A 17,944-nucleotide genomic window follows, 5' to 3' on the forward strand; every position below is an offset into this window, starting at 1 on the left:
GCTTCGTTCTTTGCCACGAAAGGCGAAAGCTACTGTTGAACGAGAAAATATGGCCCTGATTGGAGCAATGCATACTTCTTTGATAACGTCATTCCAGCGGGCGGACGTGGGGATAGAACGAACCGGAAACACCCGCAAGGGAAATGGTCCCGTGAGTGGCCATGCATGCATGGAATGTACCGATGAAAGTGATGTGCTATGTAGGGATCTGTGTGGCGGTTGAAGAACTTTAGCATGTGCCATGCAAAGAATAGTAGCGAGTGTGGTCCTCATATAGAATTACTATCATAGGAATTAGCAGGTCTTAGACCTCCTTTGGCTCATAGGATAAGAATATCATAAGAATGGAAAACTTATACGAAATAAGATGTCATGTATCTCAAATCTTGTAAGTAGTGTTAAAAAAGAGACGCCCTTTGATTCATATCACTAGACTAATGTTTTATTCTTCCTATGAAACATGGTCACCTGCCTGGTTTGGCCTCCACCACTCTATCAAATTTATACCCATCGATTTGCTAAAAAGGTGTATACCCCTCAAAAAAGTTTTAAAAAAGACTCCGTCAAATGTTGTAGCCTGCTCATCTAATTCTGCATTTCTTGCCTAAAAAACAAACCAATTCAGCATTCCCGCAGCGCAGTTGCAAACGATCATATATGCAATGCAAGGTGCGGATGAGTCATCCACCCCATCTCACATGCTAGTTTTATCTCAACAACTAGTGTAAAATTGGTCTGCTTTTCTATTAAGACCCAGGCAGAGCAGAGTGTCCCAAAGCAGGAGGTGCCTACTTCAAACCCCTGCGCGTATATGCAGGTGCCAGGAAAGGGAAAAAACCAAACAAGAAAAGAAAAACCGGGTTTACATATATGTGCTGGGCTATATATGCAGAGCTGTACTTTCTCTCTCTCACTCAGATCAGAGAATCGTACCATTGAAAAGAAAAGATCAGAGCAAAGTTGGATGGCTGATGGCTATATATGATGTGTTCGTCAATTAGTAATGTAGTACACTAGCATAGAACTATTGAGCTGATGGCTATATATGGCATCACCCACGTTAACCCGGCTAGGCTATACTACTGAGCTGAATTTTAATGGTGTTTCCAAGAGAATGCCAATTGCCAAGATGGGCATGGCACCGCACCGGCCAGGCGGCCATGGCCAGTTTGGGGTTCGGGGCTGAGCTGCATGCCCGCAGTGGTACTGCATCCATTTCATTTTCCAGTGGCCAGTTAGCTTACTAGTAGCTCTTGCAGACGATACGTGGCAGCAGAACATTTCTTTTGCTAAAGTCCTCATATAGAATTACTTTCATAAGCATTAACAGGTCTTAGGCCTCCTTTGGCTCATAGATAGAAATATCATACGAATAGAAAACTTGTACGAAATGAGATGTTGTGTCTCAAATCCTATGAGTAAGATAGGAAAAAAAAACCATTTGGTTCACATCATAGATTAATGCTTATTTTTCCTTTGAAACATGGTGGCCCGCCCGTTTGGCCTCCATCACTCCATCAAATGTACACCCCCTCAATTTCATTTTTTTAAAATCCGTCGAATGTTATTGCCTGCTTATCTAATTCTGAATTTCTTGCCTCAGGAAAGAAGACCCAATTCAGCATTCGTGCAGCGCAGTTGCAAACGATCATATATGTAATGCAATGGGTGGATGAGTCCCATATTACATAGTACTAATTTTATCTCAACAACTAGTGTAAAGTTGTTCTCCTTTCCAATTAAGACCCAGGCAGAGCAGAGTGTCCCAAAGCAGGACGTGCCTAATTCAAACCCCTGCGCGTATATGCAGGTGACAGGAAAGGAAAAAAAAACCAAGAAAAAAAACCGGGTTTACACATATGTGCTGGCTATATATGCAGAGCTGTACTTTCTCTCTCACCCAGATCAGAGGAACTTACCATTCGAAAAGAAAAGATCAGACTACAGTTGGATGGCTGATGACCATATATGCTGTGTTTGTCAATTGGTGGTACACTAGCATGGCACTATTCCAGGCATCATGCGCGCACGTTAACCCGGCTCGGCTGTACGTGCAGCTCCTATACCACTGAGCTGAATTTTAGTGGTGTTTCCAATCTTGCAATGGAGAATGCCAAAATGGGCATGGCGCCAGTTTGGGGTTTGGGGCTGAGATGCATTGCATGCCTGCAGTGGTACTGCATCCATTCCAAGTGGCCAGCTAGCTAACTGGCTCTTACAGACGTACGTGGCAGCAGAACATTCCAAGTGATCTTTGTTTTTTCTTTTCTCCAAAAAAAACATTTATTTCTTTTCTTAGTAGAAGGTTCTGCTCCTTGCAAAAATTCACCAAGGGATGGAGACCAAGATAACAGGAGGAGGAAAAAAAGATCATCAAAAAGCCCGCAACCCAGGCCAAAGTTACGATAGCAAGCCGAAGACACGCGTACAACAATCACGCAACTGACAACTGGAAACAAATCAGATAAACACGCATGAATCGATTAGAAGGCTTGACTGAAAGGTTAAAAATTCTAAATTGATGACTTGGATTTATCAAAACAGTCAAGAAATATAGGACACAAATCAAAACACGTGTTACAATCACAAATGGAGAGTTGGATATATTAGATGAGATTTATTCGGAGTCTGAATTGCTAGAGGGCAGAGTTATCGAGGTCCTTGGCGGAGAAGGCGTTGGATTTAATTGAAGGGAGTGGTAGCAGAGAAAAGAGTACCACTTAAAACGCATGTACGCATTGTACTGTATTGCGAGTTTTCTAACTTGACGTAGTACGGAATTGATCTTCAATGACAATGTGATGTACCATGTATTTTTAGTTTTATAGTTCACATATTATTAGTTCAACTATTCATGTTTCATACAATCGAAACACTGAAAATATATTGCAATGGATTCCCGTAGCAAACGCATGGGGTATCTTCTAGTTTATCAAGTTTTCTACTAAACATAGTATTAAATTATTTTTGAGAAAAAAACTTGCAATTTTTTTTTGAGAAGCAACGAATTCTTACATCATAACTCGAGACGAGTGTAACATTCCGATTTTTCCAAAATTTTGCATGTAAAATAATTAATTAATTCTTATGGGTTGCTTTTGATTTCCAAAAGGATCTAAAACTTTTAGGGTTCATAATTAAATTCTCCAAACCATGTTGTGAGACTAGGATGACTAATTGTCCAACGAACATAATCCTCGAATTTTGGGATATTTCAAAAAAAATATTAAATCCTCAAATTAATTTTGTGAAATTTATAAATTCCTAAATGAGTTATTTGCAAGGTAGACAAATATTTGTGGAAACTTTTCTAGTCTGGAAATAATTTTTTCCAACGTATTTATTTTGATATAATGTGATTTATATATATTTTAAGGAAAATGTTTGATATATAATAATATTTAAAAATCAAAACTCGTTTTTTTAGAAACATGTAACTTTATTCTTACTCACAACAATTACATATATACTGATTTTGATCTAAGATTCAAGAAAATAAAAGTAACTCTATGACTAAGAATTAAACCTAAATCTAGAACCTATTGGGCCAAACTCATCTATCTCCGTCTATCTCTCGCAGGCATGCACAGAATAGCTACAACCCAGCCGAGTGTTAAAGCGAACTACGGGCAACACACTATGCCGAGCAGTAGTAGTGCATCCACGATGGTGAACAAATAAAAAGGGAGGGGATATTAGTTTTCAACAAGGAATGCAGTTGCAAACAACCATATATTTGTAATGTTGTGTCGCCCTCAACAACTAGTGTAAAGTTGTTCTGCTCTTCCATTAAGGCCGAAGCAGAGCACACTCTCCCAAAGCAGGCCATGCCTAATACAGTCCCAGCGCGCATTCAGGTGCCAGGATAGAAAAACGTAATGAAGAAAAGAGAAAACGTACTACCACTAAAACTGAAACATAAAAAGATGAGAGCAAAATTTGATGATCGATCGACCGATCGGGAGAATTTAGCATGTACACACGAAATACATGTTCAAAACACGATTTATGTACCTGTTGGATCACGGGTTGTAGCAAAACCCTTAAAGTTCGAACACTGGGGTGCGCGCGAAGACCTGCTCCTACCGATCCACATCCTAACTTCGCTAAGATCTCACGGGTTAACTCAACGAACTCGCAAATACAAAAGACATAAGATTTATATTGGTTCGGGCCATCGTTGTGGTGTAATACCCTACTCCAGTGTGGTGTGGTGGATTGCCACTTGGGCCAAGGATGAACAGTACAAGGGGAAGAATAGACTCCTGAGGAGAGGTGTTCTTGTGCTCGGTGAATTTATGGTCGTTCTGATCTCTCTCCCCTATCTATGGTGATGACTAGTCCTATTTATAGAGGCTCTGGTACTCTCCCCGAATATTGAGCGGGAAGGGAGCCAACAACGGCCAATTCGAAAGGTGACAGCTAATACAGCTTATCCTGACAAAAGCAGTCTTCGCCTGCAAAAGACTCTGGTGGTGACGCCGCCTTGGGCTCCATGGTGACCTTCATGTTGCCGTCCTGCTGGTCTTGGTCTCGTTGCACCGATATGGAAACCTTTACTTGACGCATCGGTATTCCGCGCCAGCGTTTGCTTCCTTAGCACCAAAGAGGAAATAAGGACATTATGCGCGCTGGCGCCCGCCTGACGCCCGTCTGGCCTTGGTCGTCATGACTCATGTCACTAGAACCTCACGAGGTTTGCTTGGCCTTGAACTCTTCGCCCCTCGCGAGCTAGCCTGATGAGACCGCTCCTAAGAAGGTCTTGTGTCGTCCGCCTCGTGAGGGTCTTGAAAACTTGTTGGTGAAGATGAGCCGTACGGGCCCGCTCGCAGAGTCACGCCATGGGTCGCAGGCAGGCAAGTCTGGGGACCCCCAATCCCAGAACACCGACAGTACCGATCGATCCATTCTGGTGTGCGTAATCATCGTACTCTGGGCTCTTGTACGTTCTCAGAAGAAGGTCTTTTTTCACTTATCGCCCTTGCTTTGAATTTTGATGTTGTTTTCAACCATGAAATGGAGAGGGCCAAAATGGGCATGGCCCCCGGCCACGGTCTGTTTGGGGTTCGGGACTGAACTCCATACGTGCAACACCGGTACTGCATCCTGGGATGGCGATGCCCGGTTTGGCCTCCAACATTGCTAGCTCTGACAGACCGTATGTGGCAGCAGAACATTTAAATTATGCTCCTTGAAAAGGGAGACCAAGGTAGGGAAAGGTTAAAGATAATAGCATCACAAAGCCCACAACCCACGCCCAAGAAACGACAGCGAAAGCCTAGGAAGGAGGTAGCAAGCCCACAATATTGCTTGCAAGCCAATGTTGATTTCTCTCACACAAACACATACACATACACTATATCTTATCTTATAGTAGCAAAATGGCCCGTGAGTTGCAACTGGAGAAAAAAGGCATAATCTCCAATGGCAACGACCACATTTTGTTCACATCTCATCGCATGATTTTGAAAATTGGTTCACAAATGCAAGGAAATGGTTATTTTTTAAAATCTATTCACAAATAGAAGCAATGTTCACATTTTCAAAAAAATACCATGGTTGTAAAAAAGCTTGTCAATTAAAAGAATTATTCCGAGTTTCAAGAAATGTTTATTTTAAAACATACTATAATATTCCGATCCACCCCAGTAGTTAATTCTTCAAAATTCATGCGGGTATATAGTCACAAAGACTCAGAAGCATTACTGTTTAACTACAGACCTTCGACAATTCGTGAACATTGTTACAAGAACATTTTTTATTACTTACAAGCATTTTTAAAAATTGTGAACATTATTTTATATTACAAACGGTTTTTAAGCCTTTTCTTTTCAATCGGCGAACAATTCTAGAATAGATGAACATTTCTCTCGAAATTGTGGCTTTTTTGGAAATTTAAAAAATTCAAATGCATGAACATTTTCTGAATCAGCAAACATTTTCTGAATCAATAAACTCTTTTGTAATTCACGAACTGTTCTAAAATTTTAGGACATTTTTTAAAATGCATGAACATTTTTTGAATTAGCAAACATTTTTCCTCAATTTCATTAATAATTTTTAACACACTGACTTTTTTTTCAAAATCATGGACTTTTTTTTATTTTATAACCATTTTTTCAAAATTGCAAACATTGTTTTGAAGATGTGTACATTTTTAGAAAAATCCTGAGCATTTTGAATTCACAAACATATTATGTTTTCCTGAACATTTTATATCAAAATTCTTAGTTTTCTAAATTTCAAAAGTTTTTTGAAGTTCCAAATTATTTAAAGTAGAAAAAAAAACGAAACAAAAAAACAGGCGCCCGCACATGGGCCGGCCAAATGGGCGTGCCGGTTCTTCTCGAACACGCAGAGTACAGGATAGTAGGTCCCTTTGCTTGGGCCGGCCCAGGCAGGGGACTCCCTGGAAAACATTTTTTTTGTCACTTATAGGTGGCATTGTTGGATAATATTTTGATACTTTTGGAGCAATTTTAATAATGTACCGCCAGAAACAATAGCCCCTTTATTTTTTTGAACATCAATACAGACACGAGCGCTCATATACACGCGCATACACTCACCCCTATGAACACACACCCTACCCCTATGAGCACCTCTGAAAGACTGAGCCAGCATATCATGTTGAGATTTACGAAGTCACCGTAGGTGCCTCGTTGTCGACGGGAACGTCTTCTCCCATTAAATGCGTATCGTCAGAAATCCTGAAATAAATATAGGAATAAATGCGAGCATCAGGATTTGAACCCTGATGGGGTGGGGATACCATAGTCCCTCTAACCATCCAACCACAGGTTGGTTCACCCATAGCCCCTTTGTATAGATATAGATATAGATATAGATATAGCTATGATGATTAATATCGGGAGAGGATAACTTAAAAAAAATAGAGAGAAGATAAGGATTTAAAACCCACAATTCAAATCTATTGCATTCAGCAACCATCACGACATATCTTCTAATTGTAGTCACATGATAACTTACACTGACCACACAAAATTTCTAAAAATATCGCTACAGTATATGATTTTTTTTGCACAATACTACAGTATATAGTTATGAATTTGTGTCTATCCAATCTTTTAAGCAGTTTAATTCAATAAATGCAAGTTGTACTGAAATTTAGATTGTTTCAATGATAGAAATTAGTAGGATTACTTGAAGCAAGTAAGAAATCCGAGCAATTGAATGACGATGTCTACTAATTCTTGGATTTTTATTCTCAACACTTTCTGTTGCACTGTGTGCATGCCTACTCGTGCGATCAAGATGTATGCATGTATCTCCCGTGGGCTGGTTGCCAAAAAAAAAACAGCTGTCTTTTACCCCCAAAATTACATGTATAGCCAGAAATAAAGTTAACTTTTACATATATATGTCCCCACAAACTACGCTTCTCCAGAAACATGGTAATAGTCACCCTACTGTTGTTTGGATTAGAGCCTAAACAGCTTCATGAATGATAGCATCCTGAAGCCTAATTTGCGCCAGAATTGTGATCATAATAATTACTAGAACATGGAAAAATTATTGGAGAACTGATTTGCTGCACATGTTAACAGATCACCGAATGGAGGATCTCTGTTTTTCAATCTTCAGTCATGGCTGCGACTGCACTTGCTGCTGCTGCTGTTGTTCTTGGTCATCTTTAGCAACTCTTGGATGCTGTTGCAAGGCCTCCTGCCTCTTGCCCCACAGCAGAAGATACAGGCCAGCTATCACAATCACAGATCCCACCACACTGCATGCATGCATACACGTTTGCAAAGCATAAGTTTCAGATGGCAATCATGCCATGGGTAAACAGATACACGCATGAATTTCTATAGGTGTGTTTGCACCTTCCAAGGTAGAGCGGTTCATGCAGGACGGTGAAATCCATGATGCAGACGATGACCTGCGACACCGGGATGAAGGCAGCGACGAACACAGCCCCCCGCTTCTGGATGCACCACGTCAGCAGCACGAAGGACATGCCGGTCGCCACCACGCCCTGAATTTATTCAGGCACAATTAATCAATCAGCGGCATACCGTTGCAAGTAATTCAGAAGCTTACTGAGTAGAGGACGGTGAGGATCTGGAACTTGTTGGTGATGATCCAGGCGGCGAGGTTGCGCTTCACGCAGAGGCCGACGATGGCGACCTGGAGGAAGCTGAAGGTAGACAGGAAGGCGTTGCAGGAGTAGACGTAGGGGTACTTCCTGGCGATCCTGCCCTGGAGCAGGTACCAGCAGGCGAGGCAGACGCAGTTGCCGAGGATCGCCACCGTGCCCAGCGTCCACCGCCTGCCGGAGTCCGCTCCTGGCGACAGCGGGGATGAAGGGGAGCGGTGGAGCTGGTGGGCGCTGTTTGGGTGGGTGAGGGCCACGCCTCTGTAGAAGGTGAGCAGCATGGCGCCGGCGAGCGAGACGAGCGTGCCGGCGAGCTTGGCGGCGCCGGTGGCGGACCTGAGGTGGAGCGACTCGGCGCGGGTGGCGACGGCGAGCACGAAGGTGAGCACGGGCGCGATGTTGGAGAAGGCGCTGACGAAGGTCGCCGTGGTGTAGCGCAGCCCCACGAAGACCATGTACTGCCTCATCGCCGCCCTGCCACCATGCAAGATCGATTGTGTACACTATATGATCCAACCGTCGTTGATTGGAAGATCAAACTGAGAAGATTTGATCAAGGAAAGAATACGTACCCGAGCGCGGCGCTGACGAAGAGGTAGGCGAAGATCTCGAGCGTCATCTTGGGCCTCGACTTGCTGATGGATATGAAAGTATGAAACCGAAACCAGTATAATCAGAACAAGGCTATATATAGCTTCATGCAATGAATATGCAATCGAAATGGACGTCGTGTGGACTCACTCACCCCTCTGTGAAGTGCGCGATGGGGCCGAGGAAGATGGCGGCGGCGAGCTGCTGCAGCGTGACGAGCACGAGCGGGTCGAGGCCGCCGGCCATGGCCACCTTCACCAGCGCCACCATCACCGCCGACAACACGTTGAGCGCCAGCATCACCACCGTCGGCAACAACAACCCGCCGCTCCCCATATCGCTCTCTCTATTCTGTCTCGCGCTATACCACCACCGTAGTAGAGTACACCAAGTCACCAAGACGCACACGCACGAATGCCGCTGGAACAAGAAGAAGATATGTGCAAGCCTAGGTCGGTTGCCTTCGCTTGGGCTGCGCATATGTATCACACTTGTTGATCGGCAGGATAGGAAGAGGACGAACGCGGCAGTTAGTATCTACTGGAATTCGGACGAGATATAGAGCACGAGGCGAGAGCGAAGCAATGCAACAGTAATCAAGCAGAAGCAATGCAGGATAGGAAGGAGATCTTTCAACAATGGCAGCAGTAATCAAACAAGATCCTTTTCTTTTCTTTAGCCACTCTTAATTGTGTGTCTATGATGACCGAGATTGCGATCGATCGATCGATCGAGCGAGAAAAAATAAGAGAAACTGAACATGATATGATGCGCTATTGCAGTTACCTCTTCGCGTTTTGGTCCACGCATTGCACTGCATGCTCGGTGGTGCTGCATGTGACCTGGCCGTCCGGCTTCGCGTGCAAGCCTACCGCATGGCTCCCGCCCTCGTGATGGTTCGTCTTCACTGGATATCTGTCGTGCTCCGGTGATGGTCAGGGTGTGCCCCACATTGGCGCAAATGGTAGCATGCATGACCGTTGTCTGCATTGTTAGATCTGTCGTCTCAGCAATTGATATGTAGTGTTCACATTGATCCGCGATTCCCGTGTTGTTCGGGAGATTGCTGCATGACTTCTCCACGGGCAGGTTGGTGGCGGCAATATAGAGGACTTCGTCTATGGTGGTGTCTCCGAATACCGGGTCTCGAGTTTTTGGGTGAAAACCCTAGGTCTGACCTTCTCTGGGTATACCTGGCAGTGGCGGTTTATACTCCCTTGTTGAAGGCACTGTCTGGAGCTTACTCGGTCCTTTTCTTCTGGGTGAAAATTCATGATCTGACATATATGTTTGGATTCGACGATGTCAATGTCCATGCATCATTTCCTTGTTGAAAGTGTCGCTGTTGGGGGAACCTTCACGTCGTCCACGTATTGTCAATACTAGCACAAATGCCCGTGCGTTGCTACGGTTGAACTTTGTTATTTGACTCTGATGTCCTTAACTCCCATGGTAACTATCGACCAGCACCTCCTACATGGCTACAATCGGTGTGGGTAGCCAACGTGGCTACTACCGACCAGACGTCCGCAACCGTCATCCTGAAAATTGACACAAACCTGTCAAGCTTCAACTTTTTGTTTAATCTAGCACAAAAAGTTGAAAAGTGACCAATTAAATTATACTATTATTTATACTAAATCAGAATCACTAATTAATCATCTAATACACACAAGGGAACCATTCTTAGCAGTTTGCAATCCAGGCCCGCTTTCAACTTGGAGTTCAACTCGATGACTGAAGTGATACTTCCCATGCTAAATACAGTCACCAGCTTTGTCAGAATTCTTGCACACAGCACACTCTCCGGGGAGAAGTTTTGGACATCCCTTGAAAGCCATAGAAGATCATCATGTTAATGTGTAACTGCACGCATCAATGTTACTGATATCATGTCAGAACTTGTTGAGATTTCCAGTGTGCTCATAAGTCCCGTTTGACTACAGATTGGTTAAATCATTAAGAACTACAGGTTACCTCAAAGAAAAAGTACATAGTTTGGCTCCAGATGGAAGCATTAGCACTATGTAATGTCTCGACTTATGTTGGAAAAACATCTAGAACACGCAACCTGAGCAGCAGGCTACCGAATTCTGGAGCCACAAGGATGGGGACAGAGAACCTCGACTCAGAAGTGATGGATCCATGTAGGCGCAGCATGCTCCCTCGGTGTTCTTCAGATGCACAGTACGTACGCCGATTGCATGACCACCACCGCATGAGCTCCACAGCTTCATCGAACTGGAGCGTGAGGACAGGGCCCTGGTCCATGGCTCCTGGATCTTGACATTTGTTGAATCTGGCATAACACGAGACTTCCATCCATCCAAGAAACTAAGCCACCACAGCTGCATACATCAGCCATAAGATCCGACTGAACATTACGCCTAAACAAGAGACAAGGACAGTCCACGGGGAGCAAAGACTGAAGCGATGCCTAAACAGAAAATTTTTGTAGCTCTGAACATTGGGTGGAAGTGGCAACAACTCAACAGTAAAAACACAGTCAATCAGCACGCATCCGTGGCCGCGGCACTACGTCCGTGAGAGAGTAAGCATTCTGCCCAGGTAGATATAATATAATATGTGGCGCAGGAGCACATGTTGGGGCAGTTGCGGAGCACCCGGGTTGCAAAGAGGAATTGGGTCAGCGAACGGAGAAGCTCAGCTTCTGCACGGAGGAGCAGCATTGCCGTCAGGTGGAAGGGAATCGAGGTAGGCATGAGCCCCCTCTTGCACCGAGATCGAGGTCCCAAGCATGCCGCAACCAGATTGAGGCACACCATCCCAACCCTCGGCCGGCCCAGCCCGAGCCTCGGCCCCGCCTACGCCGAGATTGACGCCTGGAGCACGCCCTGACCAGATCGAGGGACTTTATATGTGGGAATGGTGTGGATTCAACTTGATAATCTGCGAGCAGGGGCGGGGCATAGAGCACGGCGGCCGCGGCCAGAGCCTCCGCGTTCGTGTTGCCGTAACACTGGCCGGATTCGACGCGCGTTGATTCTAACGCTGCCCTGCATCCCGCGCGTCCTCCTCCTCCTCCTGGGTGTTGCCTGTGGCGGCTAGGAGCATGTTGAACAACCCATCGTGGTCGGCGGCGCGCGCTCGAGCCGGCCGGTGCGGGCCCGGAGCGCAGCAACCTGGGCCTCGCCGTTGGCGGACCGCGCGCGGAGGACTCGGTCGGCGCGAGAAGGAGGGCGCGGAGGAGAGGAGGCAGGTGGGGGTGCGGGGAGGACGGCGCGACGGCGGATGCGGGCCGGCGGTGCGGAAGCGACGGATCCAGGTGGGGCTGGGACGCGCATGCGCTCTACTTGGGGGTGTTTTTCTTGTCAAATGCGTCCACGGGTGGGGCAAAATTACGAAACGTTTTTTCACTTATTTACTGGACTGCGGGTTAATTACTTAATACCATATGGAGATTTTTGAAAAACGTGCGCGACGGTGAACCGGAGACTCAATCCGTGCTTTATTATTATTAGGGAGAGATAAGTGGTAGTAGTTGAGATTTTGCTGCAGTGGGTCGTTCCCCTTGCCTTGACCACTATGGGTCTTTTTTTCTTTTTGGTTGTGTGTATCCTAATTGTGCAGAGGCCGGATGTATACTTAAGTATGTTTGTATCCACTTGATGCGATATTATGAGTTAATAAAAAATGCCATTTATCGAAAAAAATCTTTCTATCTATATCTATATCTATCTATCTATCTATCTATCTATCTATCTATATCTATATCTATATCTATCTATCTACTAATTCTAGACTCTCAAGAAATACCCATGTTAATTAGATTTTACGAGCCGTTAATCTGATAGAATCATGTTATTACAGTAGAGATCCATCCATGTAAGATTTTTTTTTCTCTCAACGGTCTCTTAATTGTCCATCCAATCTCTATATAAGGTAATTAGAACCATTGGACAAGGTGCATGAAAGAGTCCTCTGTTGCTGTCCCACGTGCATACCTATTCAAGAGTCCATTGCCCCAACGAGGCTTCAAGGTCGCGTCTATAATCCCTTAGCATCGCTCATCCCCCCTTCACTTCTTCCACGCATCAATCCAGGAGACGATGCAACCAACCACTGCCTGTTTTCTTCCTCTTCAACCTTTAAATCTGGTATGCAAACCTGCTAAGTGGTAACTTCCAAATTCAGAGAAACCCTGGAATTAAAAATACTTATACTAATTATGGACTTCCTAGAAATTCCCACATTAATCGTAGAAAACAGGAAAAATAGGCACAATTGATTTTGTGGGCCTGAATTATTACGGTTGAGATCTATTAATAATCCCCTTGGATGTTTTAATTGGATTTTTTTTCTGATTTTACTATGAAAAAAAGGAAGAAGAAATAGATCCGATCTAATCTAGCTAACTATTTAGATTCCACACGGTAGAGCCTCCTCCCCTCATGGACAATCCTCTTCGCCACACGGCCACAACCCTTTCTCACCTTCATCGGTCGTCATGAACTTACGATCCAAGCCTTTTTATTGATCCGGTCATGGCGGCGAGTTCAATCTGGCAGTAAAACATGTGCGTCTCATGAATACTCCACCAATTGATCTGGTAGCAAGGGGAGATGCCTCCTCTTCATCCCATTGACATTAGTCTCTCCACTATGTGTTGATTTTATCTCGGAAAAAGCAAGGTTGAGAAGTACACAGGTTGAAATTGTCGTCTACTGCCTCCACCAATTCTACCGTGGATGACAAATTGTAACACGGGACCATCGGCTATACCTACCAGCGATTGACATTTCTGTATTAATGTCATTTTTTATGGACCTAACTAGGGAGCGCCCTTGCGCTCCATGACAATAATGAACATACCTCCCATATTTAGAAAGTCTAACTTTTTCAGTACCAGTTGTCCCACATGGGTAACACAATTTGGAAAAAACCTACACCATTGCCCCCGTTATGCTCGCCTACCAAGCAATAGTCAAGATCTTGTCTAACATGCATTTGTTTGGAGTTTCCAAAAATTTAAAAAGCCATAACTTTTGATTCACTTGTCGGAATTCAAATCCGTTTTCACCATTGGATTTCCCTCGAGGAGTTCTTCAAAACTATATCCCATATGGGTAGGTTACGTTGAACTTTTTTTCTTGAGCAACTTTGGGTGCAATGGAGGCAATTTTAGTGCTATAGGGAAGCAACTTCTTCTTTTTGATCTAGTAAGACAACCTATTAGGCTGGTTTGCATAAAAGGAGAAAAGCCACACAAAACATGAGGCACCTTTAGGGCTACACACAAGCAACTTCACTGCACTATGCGTACCTGTGAAATTTTGCTAACATTATCCTAACTTGCCTATGATGGCCACTTAGTTGCCTATTGTTGATGGTCAGTTTCCTATGATTGATGCTCAATTGCATACGATTGATGCTCAATTGCCTAAATTGCCTACCATTAATGCGCAGTTGCATGCTATTGGTAATTAGTTCTTACCATTGTTACTCAGTTTTCTAACTTTAAAAAATAGTTGCCTACAATATTGTGAAGTTGCTTACCATTATCTTTCTATGTTGCCTACAAACACTTTGAACTTTCCTAGATTCACCACCAAGTTATCTACCATAACTAGCAATAGCAGGCAACAAAGCATCAACGATAGGTGACTTCATAATATTTAGAAACAACGATATACAAGCATGAACAAATAGGCAACTTAGAAGTACCGGTGAGGAAGTTAGGAGAATGTTAGATAAAATTAAGTAAGACACAAAATGTAGTGGCCTATTTTTAGAACTAAAGTTGCCTCTAGTAGAAGAAAAGTTTCTCATGAAGGTGATGTGATGTTATCTACCCCTGTTTCGAAGTTTTTCACTGTTAGTAGTTAGTTTCTTATTATATCTAATTAGTTTCTTTTAATAGAGTGAAGTTGCTTCTCTTTAGCACTAAAGTTGCCTCATCTATCATCAAAGTTGCTTTTTAAAAAATTATCAAAACATATCTATGTGGGGTTTAGTTTTGAAAAGCTCGTTGCAATCTGGCTAGCCAACACCCACACGCTCAGTAGCGTTGGTGGGCAGACTACCCCAGAAAAGAAAAACATAAGGCTTTCATACCATCTATCCCCACATAGTTTTGGAATTTGAAATCATGATAGACAACTTAGATCACACAAAAAAAATTCGATGTTGTAGGCAACTTAGGTCCCTTGATGGAAAACTTCCATAGTATTGTAGGCAATTGAGGATCACCCGTAGGCAACTTGGTTTTTGAGGTAGACAACTTAGAAGTCATGTTAGACAACATTTCACTCTACCGTAAGCAACTTTTACAGTATGGTAGCAAACTAAACTATTTAGAACTTAGTTTTCTATGTATGCAACTTAACAACCATGGTAACCATCTATTACACTATTGCAAATACCTAATTAGGAAGCTAATAGGAGAATTCACTAATACACACGGTGCAATTCATCTAACATCAAACTTGCTCCTGTTTAGGACTAAAGTTGCCTCATCTAGCACTAAAGTTGCCTTCAGAAATAAAATCATCAAACCATATCCACATGAGATCTAGTTTTCAATAGTTCATCACGAGAAACCCAACGGTGAAAACGGTTCTTCATTCTGATACTCGGTTCAAAAGTTGTAGCTTTTTGGAAAAAATGCAATAAGTGGGTAACGTCAATACATGCATACGCACAAGCACTGACAGTCCACATTCATGCAGACATCATCCCCACACACGTTGTGTTAAATAGACACATGCATCATCACATGCACAAATTGGACGGCTGGCGAGCATGCACTCAGTTTCACCAAAAAGTGCAACTGCACTTTTCAGTATTTGTTTTTTTATTAGAGGTAAAGACGATGCATTGCCTCTCCAAGTCGCAACACAAATTTGTAGATGCACATGTCGTTTAATCTATTTGGCTAGGGTTTATATTCAAAACTCTTCTTTCCTTATATCTTCTTTTCGATATCGCTTTTATGTTTTCATAAGATCTGTGTGGAAACAACATGAGCATTTCCTGCTTGGTCTAGGATGGTGATGTGTTGGTGGCTGTGTAAATCATTAGAGGGCAACCAGTGTCTTGATTCTACAGTACAAAACATGTGAAGTCATGCCCAGTCGTTGCAAGGGACCCTGTACTGGGAGGCGACAAAGTACTTGTTGTTGCCACAGTATCCATAATGTATACATCGTTCTTAATATGCATACAATTTGTACCTTTGTATTCATCCACCAATGAGCAATATGTTGACGTGCTCTGTAGGACTTGAACTGTCGTGTGTCTAACGCATCTTCATGATTATTTTTTTCTGTCAGCAATTGTGTCAACACCAACCTCAGAGCTGGAACAAGGAGTGCACATTCGCACAGATGTAACAAGCTGCCAATAGCCCGCTGCTACCAGCCCACTACCACAACCTAGCATAGATACTTGTGAGTACGTGAGAACATCTGTATGCTAATAAACATTACAAACACCAGGCTTAGTTTTGGAGTACATATAGTGCATGGATTGGTATAACTTAATATATATGTGACAAAAGCCATCATATGGACAAGTATATATTTGTAGTAATCTGTTGGATAATTATTGGATATGTTGTACTCTGATGCACAGATACACAAACCCATAGTTATTTTCAGGTGGAAATCTTGCACATGTCAGTGTTTATACTAGCCATTGATGTCCCCAAAATTCACTATTTGCTACGGCCATATATCGATTAAGGGGAAAATTTATTTTGATCCTTCTTTTCATGTAGGGCATATGCCTCGGTATTCATTTATCGAATCTGCTTATGTAGTAGAATTCTCTGCACATAGGACATTTGTGCCCATAAAATTCAGTTCTTTGATTGGATTATGTAAAATGGAACAGTCAACAAAATAACATTGGACCAAGTGGCTTATGTTGAGTATTTCAGTTAGCTAGATGCCTAGATGGACGTGCTTCGGTTCCAGTTATCATACGCCCTCTACGTTCATAACTAATAATGATATGATTGCTAATACATTCATGACCACTCTATGTTGCCTTGACACACACAAGCCATACTTGCCCGCTGAAGGAAATATGCCCTAGGGGCAATAATAAAGTTTTTATTTATATTTCCTTATATCATGATAAATGTTTATTATTCATGCTAGAATTGTATTAACCGGAAACTTAGTACATGTGTGAATACATAGACAAACAGAATGCCACTAGTATGCCTCTACTTGACTAGCTCATTGAATCAATGATGGTTATGTTTCCTAACCATAGACATGAGTTGTCATTTGATTAACAGGATCACATCATTAGAGAATGATGTGATTGACTTGACCCATCCGTTAGCTTAGCACAATGATCGTTTAGTTTGTTGCTATTGCTTTCTTCATAACTTATACATGTTCGTATGACTATGAGATTATGCAACTCCCGGATACCGTAGGAACACTTAGTGTTCTATCAAACGTCACAACGTAACTGGGTGACTATAAAGATGCTTTACAGGTGTCTCCGATGGTGTTTGTTGAGTTGGCATAGATCGAGATTAGGATTTGTTACTCCGTGTATCGGAGAGGTATCTCTGGGCCCTCTCGGTAATGCACATCACTATAAGCCTTGTAAGCAATGTGACTAATGAGTTAGTTACGGGATGTTGCATTACGGAACGAATAAAGAGACTTGCCGGTAACGAGATTGAACTAGGTATTGAGATACCGATGATCGAATCTCGGGCAAGTAACATACCGATGACAAAGTGAACAACGTATATCGTTATGCGGTTTGACCGATAAAGATCTTCGTAGAATATGTGGGAGCCAATATGAAAATCCAGGTTCCGCTATTGATTATTGACTGGAGATGTGTATCGGTCATGTCTACATAGTTCTCGAACCCGTACGGTCCGCACGCTTAACGTTCGGTGACGATCGGTATTATGAGTTTATATGTTTTGATGTACCGAAGGTAGTTCGGAGTCCCGGATATGATCACGGACATGACGAGGAGTCTCGAAATGGTAGAGAAATAAAGATTGATATATTGGACGGCTATATTTGGACACCAAAAGTGTTCCGGGTGATTTCGGAGAAAACCGGAGTGCCGGAGGGTTACCGGACCCCCCCCCCTACGAAAGTTGGGCCTTCATGGGCCATAGGGAAGAGGGGAGGCAGCCCACAAGGGGCATCCGCGCCACTACCTATAGGCAGTCCGAATTGGACTAGGGAGGGGGGCGTGCCCCCCTTTTTCTTTCTCCTCTTCCTCTCCCTT

At 43.2% G+C, this 17,944-nt stretch overlaps 1 protein-coding gene across 1 annotated transcript; it reads right to left on the reverse strand.

The window, feature by feature from the left end:
* Positions 1-7,358: 7,358 nt before the first annotated feature.
* Positions 7,359-9,332, reverse strand: LOC123152461 (WAT1-related protein At3g30340-like). The gene is made up of 5 exons (XM_044571994.1): positions 8,865-9,332; positions 8,692-8,754; positions 8,065-8,593; positions 7,848-7,999; positions 7,359-7,747 (listed from the first exon to the last, which is right to left on the reverse strand). Exons 1-5 carry the CDS (start codon positions 9,188-9,190, stop codon positions 7,606-7,608), a joined length of 1,212 nt encoding a protein of 403 aa, XP_044427929.1. The 5' UTR covers positions 9,191-9,332; the 3' UTR covers positions 7,359-7,605.
* Positions 9,333-17,944: the final 8,612 nt, after the last annotated feature.

The sequence above is a fragment of the Triticum aestivum genome, chromosome 7A (genome assembly GCF_018294505.1).
Source record: "Triticum aestivum cultivar Chinese Spring chromosome 7A, IWGSC CS RefSeq v2.1, whole genome shotgun sequence".
Classification (NCBI taxonomy): domain Eukaryota; kingdom Viridiplantae; phylum Streptophyta; class Magnoliopsida; order Poales; family Poaceae; genus Triticum; species Triticum aestivum.

Bases quoted from the DNA above. Each gene is read 5' to 3' on its own strand.
- LOC123152461 (XM_044571994.1), bottom strand. From the start codon at position 9,190: ATGCGCAGCCCAAGCGAAGGCAACCGACCTAGGCTTGCACATATCTTC. The intron at 8,594-8,691 runs GTACGTATTCTT...GCATGGTGGCAG, and splicing joins TTCGTCAGCGCCGCGCTCGG to GGCGGCGATGAGGCAGTACA. The intron at 8,000-8,064 runs GTAAGCTTCTGA...GAATAAATTCAG, and splicing joins TCCTCACCGTCCTCTACTCA to GGCGTGGTGGCGACCGGCAT.